General features: G+C 38.1%; 1 protein-coding gene across 2 annotated transcripts in view; it reads left to right on the top strand.

Annotated features, from left to right (window-relative positions):
* The first annotated feature begins 3,237 nt into the window (after positions 1-3,237).
* LOC125043392 (myophilin-like) overlaps positions 3,238-10,000 on the top strand; it is a 13,005-nt gene continuing 6,242 nt past the window's right edge. Inside the window, exons 1-3 of one of the 2 annotated variants that reach the window (XM_047639494.1) lie at positions 3,238-3,370; positions 3,557-3,806; positions 9,749-9,858. In XM_047639494.1, coding sequence (XP_047495450.1) covers positions 3,723-3,806; positions 9,749-9,858 — 194 coding nt within the window. In that variant the 5' untranslated portion in view covers positions 3,238-3,370; positions 3,557-3,722. Of the gene's footprint in view, positions 3,417-3,556; positions 3,807-9,748; positions 9,859-10,000 lie in introns of both variants that reach the window. The other variant, XM_047639495.1, reaches the window with a different exon arrangement.

The raw sequence follows: 10,000 nt of genomic DNA, 5'->3' as shown, positions 1-10,000 counted from the left end.
TCATTCATTTACGTGATGGAGGTCACCAACTTAACTGGGATGACGCTAAATTAATGAATAATTCAGCGAATTCTTACGAAAGAAAAATGCCAGAAGCTTTGTTAAAGAGAAAATTGCCTAATTTCAGCTCTAGTGTTGGTCAGTGGGGCTTCGATGACCTTCCCCAGACTCTTTGCTCTTGGCAGTTCTCCTGAGACTTGATTCTGTTCTTGTTCGTTCTCCTCTCTCTACCACTGTATAAGCTTGTCAAAATTATCTCCATGAGTCCAGTACGATTAGTTATTCGTCTGATGACGAACTCTTGAAGAGTTCGAAATGTTACGATTCATTATAATTTCTTATTGTGGTTGCTTTCCTTTTTATACATATACATACATATACATATATATATATATATATACATATATATACATATATAAATATTCATATACGATATATGTACATATATACATATATGTAAATAGATATATATATGTTTAATCATATATAATATATATATACATACACATATATATGTATGTATACACACATACATACACGCATACATACACACACGCACATGCACTCGCACACACACACACACACACACACACACACACACACACACATACACACACACACACACACACACAAACACACACACACACACACACACACACACACACACACGCGCGCGCGCGCGCGCGTGTGTGTGTGTGTATATTATATATGATTAAACATATATATATATATATATATATTTACAGATAGACAGTATTTAACTGTCTATCTGAACATATATCTACAACATGCATGTGTGCGCGCTTGCTTGCATGCGTGTGTATGAATGCATACACACACACACACACTCACATGCATACGTGCACGAATGGGTATGACACTAAACTGCATCCAGGCAGCGTGTGAAGATCGTGCGTAGAGTTAGGCAGTCCCTCCTAACTTCTATAAAATGCGCTCATATGATTGTTATTAACCATGCTGTGACTGGCGAGTGCGGTCGGCGCCATGAAACCGAACGGGCCCTTGGGTAATTTAGGGTTCAGGGACGCCAGCCAACGGCGGATCCATTGATACCAAATCAGTGGGGAAGGTGGACGAGCTACGACCCCAATGGTAGTTATATTTCTGGCAGAAGTGTGTGTGTGTGTATGTGAGTGTGTGTATGTGTGTGTGTGTGTGTGTGTGTGTGTGTGTGTGTGTGTGTGTGTGTGTGTGTGTGTGCAAGGAGAAGGGTACTCTCTCACAGTATACCCTCAGAAGGCAATGGCAAATCAATGAGTATTTTGCCTAGTTATACCATGATGATGAAGAGTATTGACAGCATCTGGTCGCCAACGTCACGTGATTCAGCACCAAAAGAAAATATATATATGGCTGCCGCGATGGTCCAAGGGTTATAGCACTGGACTCCGACCCTCATGGTCTCGAGTTCGTAAAAAACTCTGGCTCAAGCCCGATCTCACGGCCAGGAAATGACATCGCCTTGAGAAGTTAAACGCAGGTGCCATAGGGGAAGTGGTACAAGTGTTAGCGCGCCGAAACTCGGTTGATTTTGAAGGACATCCAATCAGGCAAGGGTGGTACTGCCAAATAACCTCTCAGTTGTGAATTGAGAGAAGCCCATGTCCTAAAGTGGAATAATTGACTGTTGAGAAGAAAAAAAAAAATATATATATAATATAACTATTCGAAAAATTATGAAGAGTAATATCAAATCTTATTTAACATTATTTTCGAAAAGAAAAAAAATCGTTTAATTAGCTACGTGAAAGTTGCATCAAGTCTGCTGATCATTATTCTTGAGCTTTTAGTGATGTCGAATCAATTTGCTTGGCTGGTTTTGTTTTGGCAGATGCAAGGACTATTTAGCGTACAATTAGAATTGTTCATTGCTTTTATCATGTGGTTGTTTATGTGTACGGATGTCGGTGAATGTGCGTCTGTTTGTTTGTGTTCCGGCGTCTGTGTGTTTTAGTGTGTTTGCGTTCACTTTTTTGTTTGAGTGTATATGTGCTGGCGTTTGTAGGCGAGTGTGTGTGTGTGTGTGTGTGTGTGTGTGTGTGTGTGTGTGTATGTGTGTGTGTGTTTGTGTGTGTGTGTTTGTGTGTGTGTGCGTGTGTGTGTGTGTGTGTGTGTGTGTGTGTGTGTGTGTGTGTGTGTTGTGTGTGTGTGTGTGTGTGTGTGTGTGTGTGTGTGAGAGAGAGAGAGAGAGAGAGAGAGAGAGAGAGAGAGAGAGAGAAAGAGAGGGAGGGAGAGAGAGAGGAAGAGAGAGAGAGAGAGAGAGAGAGAGAGAGAGAGAGAGAGAGAGAAAGAGAGAGAGAGAAAGAAGGGAAAAGAGAGAGAGAGGGAGAGAGAGACTATCAGCTTTTTTCAAGCGTGCATACGTTGTACATGCGCAGTTGCAATTCATGTTTCTCTTTTAACCACTCATGGTTAATTAATGCCTTAATATCTGTGCCACAAAACCTAGTTCCTTCGCAATACTGCATTCTACAAAGCAAGATTTTATCCTGAATAGTACACAGAATACAAGACCTTTATACATTATAACAAACAATATTCTATGCTCACCTCCTTATCAGAACCAACATTCAATAATAAGACAAAAAAAAAAAATGCATCATCTCTAATAAATTTCAGAATAACAAGCCAAATGCCTTTTCTTCGCAGCAGCAGAGTACGTGGATGTTTGTTCTGTCCTTGAGGGGAAGGAAAGTGTGTTATGTTTGCGACCATGTGAAATACTCCCCCGAAATTAGAACGAGCAGAAAATCCCTGCTTTTCTTTCTTTATTTATTCCTCGAGTTTCGTGGTTATCAAAGGCGTACAGGGATAATCTAAGTAAGATGTAAATTCTTTTGATGAAATTATACGTTACTTTGTGCCGACTTGGAAAAATATGTTCTAGCTGAGAATATAAACGCATAAATATATATAAAAAAGCTGGACTAGGCGAGTCTATGCCAAGTCCCGAACGTCCGCGCCCTCTGCCGCAACGCCTTTCTAATTTCGAGTTAATATTTCTAACAATACGACAAATACGTGCAAAACATGTACTTTCCCTAAAATCTAGCCTTTGTGCGTGTATGAGACGACCTTCTTGGCTCTAAATTAGATTATTTCCTCTATGTAAGCATGGAATAGAGATGATTATACTTAAATAATTAGTATCCTGAGAATACCCCCCCCCCTCCCCTTCGTCCCTCCTGACCCGTCGCTCGCTCTCGGGTCTCGGGATCCAGTCGCGGTTCGATCATCGTCCGGGGCGCGTCTGGTTCTCGCTGCTGTGTCGTGGTTCGGTGTGGTTCGTTGCTGGGTTATGGTCGTTTATCGTAGCTCTACAAAGACCTTCTGCTGAAAGGGAATTACGGTAAATGATTATTTTTTTGCGGGAATTGCGGTAAATGATTAATTAGGTAATTTACTCTATTAACAGTAATGATTGATTATAATGATTTTATTAGCAGTGAAAACAGAGATGATAATCGTAATAATACCAACAGCAATAGGAATTCAGAAATGTTTCATATATGTAAATTTCTCTTTACCCGCTCAGCCAAAGGTGGGAAGAAGCAGTACCAGCGAATATTGGCGTGGTGTGTGTCACGCATGGTAGCACTCGCGAAAACCGTGGCTCTCACCCTTCCTCAAGCCGGCCTTTCCGCTTCCCTTGACTCCACCAGCGGCAGAAAGCCTTCGACGCTTCCCTGAACACCGGCGAGATGCCCGGGAACTTCGTCTTCACGCAGGATAACCCCGAAAACCTCAACTGTGCAGGGGAGCCCGATATCCTGGAACCTCACATGGTGGGTTTTGCGAGATTAATACATAATTTCTATATTATTTTTTATAATATTTGTAAATAGGAAAAAAGAAAAGGGAAATACAAAGACGTTTTATCGATGGAAAGAAGTATACAAAGTCTGCGGTAAATGCATAACATTTCATTTCACTTGTCACTAGAAATCAAGGGATCCTGATCTTAATAAAATTGGATTTTAGATTGTTTACTCTAAAGTTTAGTAATACTTTGTGCATCACGTATATGTATGGAAAAATCAAATTTCAATTCATAAAGTACAATATACACATTCCATGAAAAGTTATGTTTATGTGAATATTTCAGGGGAAGGGGGTCGACAGCTTTCATCAGATTCTTAAAGAGGTCCGTAACTCTAAAGGTTCAGAATCCTTGCACCAGACGATATCGTTATCAACAGATCAATTACAATGAAACATGTATAATTCTTGATAAGTTTCGGATACGTTACTGAAGTTTCTGATTTCTACAAAGTAGGCAGTAAATGTCTTCTGTGTGAGCTTCGCAGTCTTGCTGCTCTGTCATTTCTAAACTGCTTCCGAAGTGAAAAGCAAAATGTTTTATTAAGTTATATCAAAAGCAGTCACGTAAATTATTTTTTGCTTGCGAAATGAACACATTCTTGAAATAATACTACCTCTCCTACGTTGGAAACGAGGAGTCAGTGAAAACAAAAATCTGCTCACTCAGAGACCAAGGTCGTTGCATTCCTTGGCTGCAACACAACCAGGATGTGCATTAGTTTTTCTTCGAGAAAGAGATTGATGTGGCATATGCATTATCCCACTTCATTCATAAATGTTTTACTACTCCTTTTTTCACACATGATAGCGTATGTGATTTAAAGAAGGGAAACATATTCGTATAATAAGATATAGCACATACGAGCAAGTTCCGCCGTCCTTTGTTCCTAGTCACACCGACAAAGAAAGAAAGCACAAATTATTTTCTTAGTTGAAATAACTTCCTGGGCTCGCTCGCTTGCAGACGCTTATAGCCGATGGAGTCTAAACTACCAGTGAAGGTCATGTCTCGTTCAGATTCGATTAAAGACGTTTGCTTACAACTGGCAGAGGGAGAATTGCACTAGCTTTTGTTTCATTGGCAAGGGCGTGGCTGTTCGCAAGTACACGGATAGTGGCTGATAAGGTAATGAAGGAGTAGAGATCATTTAATTATTTGCTTTAATCACATATTTTCCTGGTTGCTGCTAGTCGCCACTTTTCGTATTCCTTGAACTTGCTCCATTTTTACACAGACAACTAAGCATTTGTCGTCGCTTGGTTTGCTCGCTTGTGTAAATAAGTATAACACGCAGATGAAACCATATGCTGTAAATATTGAGCAAATATTGACATACACAGTGACAAGAATAGGGATCTTGTTGGGTTAATAGCAATGTAAAAAAAATTACGTTAAATACATCAGGGTTACATTCGTATCTAAGGTTAACCCTGTCGCCTCCTAAATCCGATGTAAAAAAAAATAGTAAATGACATAACATATGAATAAAAAACTTAAGATACATAGCTCTATATAAACAAATAAATATATACATGTGTAACAACAACACTGCTGCATAAGAATCGTTCTTATCCAAAGAAATTATTCTACTACAAGTTCCTCTTGCTGTTGAAATTATCAATAGACAAATAATAATTATTAATTACACGATTAAATGTTTCCCACCAAATTTCGAGTTTCAGTAAGACAATAAAGCTTTTCAACAATGCTTAAAAAAAAATAATCTTCGTGTACAGAGTCCTTCTACCGAATTGGTTATTTTTGTTGCTGGTAGTATTTTATCTTCTTTCTACCCCGACCTCCCCTTCAGCAAATTCTCTATTCGCTACCTTTCGTTGCTTACGCCTGGTCTCTTATTCTGTTGCCTTACTGTTATTGTGTCACTCTGCTGTACATTGTGGTTACTAACTATGGACTGTTAATGTGTTACTGTCCATTATATTGTAGTTGTACCTTGTTTATTTTGTATTTCTACCCTGTGTATTGTGGTAGTAAGTTTATCGTTTATGGTACTGTGGTAGTCATCTGCTGAAAGTTATCTTGCTCCACTTACTTTAGGTAAATCGATTAATTTAAGGTAGAAACAAGAAGATAAATCAGACAAAGCAGATATTATTGGGATTATTTCTTTTCTTTTCTGAATATCATAAATTGTTTTGAAAAGTGATGTCACAACACTGTCAAGACGTTTATGGTTGAATAAAACAATAAACAGAAACGAAAAACGGAAGATTTTACGAGAACAAATGATGCAACATACCATGAAGGCTGAATCTGAAGCTGAAGATTTTTTTTTTCAATAGTCTTACGCAACTCTATCTTTTATCAATATTATTTTTCTTCCTGCTTAACTCGTACACACTTAAGTTCTTCAAAAGATGGTAAGCTATTTATATGACCCATCCTCCACAACCCCTCCTAATACTTATCTAAAATACGTAAGATACTAATAAATGATTATAAAATTGACAGCACGCTCAATAGTCACAACAAAAAGACATTACCGATGTTTACACCCGCAAATGTATGACGTCAGACAGGAAGATGACGCTTCGAGATGTTTACTTCACGCCAAAAAAAGATCCCAGTTACAAACGGGGGGAAACGAGCCCATTTATATTTCCTCTGGCACTCGCGCTCATATTTTCTTATGCTGCATTCCACACACATGCTTGTTACGAAGGGAAACATTGCTCTTTACTTCCGTTTTACATTGGATGTTTGTGTTTAAGGAATTAGTTAATATTTCTTTTATGTTCTTTCGTGTGATACTGAGGTTGACTTTTTTTTGCGACATCTCATTCACTCTAAGTCCTTTATACTTTTCTCTCCCCCTACCTTTCTCCTCGATTTTGTCTTTCTACCTGGTCTACTTCCTTCTTCCATCTTTAACTTTCTATTTCTATTCCCTTCTTTATCCTCTTGTCTTTATCCTCGCCCAGCTGAAGCAACATCCGGGTATGTGCTATATCCACCCTGAACCTTTTACGCTCGGATAAACATGACGAAATTGTGCCTCCTGTGAACCAGTTCTCGGCACTCGTCTCTCATCTCTTTTGGCCTCTCTTTTATCTCCTTTTCATTTTCTGTATCTTTATCTTTCTTTAGTTGTTTTTTTCTGTTTATCTGTCTATCTCGTTTTCTTCTTCACCTTTCGTGGTTTTCTGTCTCTCTATTCGACTTTTGCAATTTCCTGTTCTACGTCACCACTCTCTCTCTCTTTCGTCCTTTCTTTCTCCCACCTCTCTCTCTATCTATCTATCTATCAATCTATCTATCTCTATCTATCTTTCTCACTATCTCTCTATCTATGTATATCTATCTACCTGTCTATCTATATCGATATCTCAATGTCCATCTATATATCTATTTATTTATATATCACTCTCTCTCTTTCGTTCTTTCTCCCTCGCCCCCCCCCCCTCTCTCTCTCTCTCTCTCTCTCTCTCTCTCTCTCTCTCTCTCTCTCTCTCTCTCTCTCTCTCTCTCTCTCTCTCTCTCTCCCTCCCTCCCTCCCTCCCTCCCTCCCTCCCTCTCCCTCTCTCTCTCTCTCTCTCTCTCTCTCTCTCTCTCTCTCTCTCTCTCTCTCTCTCTCTCTCTCTCTCTCTCTCTCTCTCTTTCTCTCTCTCTCTCTCTCTCTCCCTCCCTCCCTCCCTCCCTCTCCCTCTCCTCTCTCTCTCTCTCTCTCTCTCTATCTATCTATCTATCTATCTCTATATCTGTCTCTCTATCTACCTGCCTATCTATATCTATATCTCAATATCCATCTATATATATATTTATTTATATATCTCTTTCGATCTCTATACCTCCCTTGCTACTAACAAATAAATAGAAAAGGGACCAATCAGCAAAATAACAAACAATGCAAAGAAAAAGGATTCTCTGTATCTTCTATCTATCTATCCATCTATCTATCTATCTATCTATCTATCTATCTATCTATCTATCTATATATATTACTACGTGGGAAATGTTTTTTGTGCTTGTTTTTATTTAAAACATTTTTGCTTTCTCAGTATTGCCAAGACGTGAGCTCGTATTTTTAGTGCGTATTTACTACAGAGACAATGGCTTGCTACAGTGTTGTTCTGGTGACATTCACGCTCTACAAAATCACTTGTGTTATACGGATTAAGCCATGTTGTGTATTTTAGGAGTGATTGTTATTATTGTCATTGTTTTACCATTATTAGTAGTATTGGTATTAATATTATTACTAGTAGTAGTAGTAGTAGTACTACTATTATTATTATCATTATTATTATTATTACTATTATTAATCAATTAGAGTGATAATTCATATATCAATCGTTCATTTCACGACGCCAAGCTCACCCCTGCGCTGTAAATTCATACTGTCTCTCGTTCTCCTAAAGAGACACTCCATTCCGCTGTAATAGTATAAAAATGCGCGAATATTTGGTAGATGCCGAGACACTGAGAGGTCTTACTGAGGGCGCCAAAATATAAATAACTCATGCAGTACATCTTCGCGATCTACGAGTTGTTATACTTCACTTCGTAAACATTCAAGTATAAAAAGCAGTGAATAGATGAGTGAGAAGAAAGGGAGGTGGAGGAGAGACAGAGAGACAGAAACAGAAACAGAAACAACGACGGGAGAGGGAGAGATAGACAGACAGGCAGAGACAGCCTCAGTGACGCAGACAGAGAGACAGATAAAGACAGAGACAGAGAGAAAAGCAGACAGACAGACAGAGACAGAGAGAAAAGCAAACAGACAGACAGACAGAGAGAAAATCAGACAGATAGACAGAGAGAAAATCAAACAGACAGACAGTCTAAGAGAAAAGCAGACAGATAGACAGAGAGAAAAGCAGACAGATAGAGAGAAAAGCAGACAGACAGACAGACAGAGACAGAGAGAAAAGCAGACAGATAGAGAGAAAAGCAGACAGACAGACAGACAGAGACAGAGAGAAAAGCAGACAGATAGACAGAGAGAAAAGCAGACAGACAGACAGAGCAAGAATAACTGAAAGAAGGAGCGACACACAAACGCAAGCGCTCACTGATGTCACCTTCGCACACTCAAACATACGTCTTTGTTTTTACACGTTATTCTGTAGATATTATTATTACTATTATTATTGTTATTATTATTATTATTATTATTATTATTATTATTATCCTTATTATTAGCATTGTTTTTATTATTATTATTATTATTATTATTATTATTATTATTATTATTATTGTTATCATTATTATTATCATTCTTCTTATTGTTGTTGTTATTATTGTTGTATGTTTATTATCATAATTGTTATCATTATCAATCATAATAATATTACTACTACTACCACTACTACTGCTGCTACTACTACTTCTTATTCTATTACTACTACTACTACCTCTGCTACTACTACTTCTACTACTACTACTATTACTACTACTGCTGCTGCTGTTACTACTACTTCGTCCACTACTTCTACTGCTACTATTTCTTCTACTACTACTACTACTGCTACTTCTACTACATCTACTTCTACTTCTACTACTACTACTTCTACTACTACTTCTACTACTACTACTACTTCTACTTCTACTTCTACTTCTATTACTACTACTTTTACTACTACTACTACCACATCTACTTCTACTTCTACTACTACTTCTACTACTACCCTACTACTTCTACTTCTTCTACTACTACTTCCTCTACTACTACTACTACTACTTCTACCACTACTACTATTTCTACTACTACTTCTACTACTACTACTACTACTACATCTACTTCTACTACTACTACTTCTATTACTACTTCTACTACTACTACTACTACTACTAATTAAACTTCTACTACTACTACTACTCCTACTCCTACTCCTTCTCCAACTCCTACAACTACCACTATTTTCATTCTCTCGTTCCCAGCGCGACACAATTAAGGAGAATGACATCCTTATCTGGATCTATAACATGATCGACGAGGCAGCCAGAGTGGACTTCGAGTTCTTCCTGAAAGACGGATGCATTCTGTGCAAGTAAGTCTCGGCTGGATTTTTAAGGGTTTTTTTCTTCTCTTCTATTCTCTATTTTCTTTACTTTTAATGTTGATTGCTGTTGATTGTATAACTTTTGGTAATGATGTTGAATGAATCATTAAGTCTTGGCTGACTATATGTG

Source organism: Penaeus chinensis, chromosome 33 (assembly GCF_019202785.1).
Source record: "Penaeus chinensis breed Huanghai No. 1 chromosome 33, ASM1920278v2, whole genome shotgun sequence".
Lineage (NCBI taxonomy): Eukaryota > Metazoa > Arthropoda > Malacostraca > Decapoda > Penaeidae > Penaeus > Penaeus chinensis.
The sequence above is the reverse complement of the archived record's forward strand: the minus strand, read 5'-3'. Positions and strand labels throughout refer to the sequence as shown.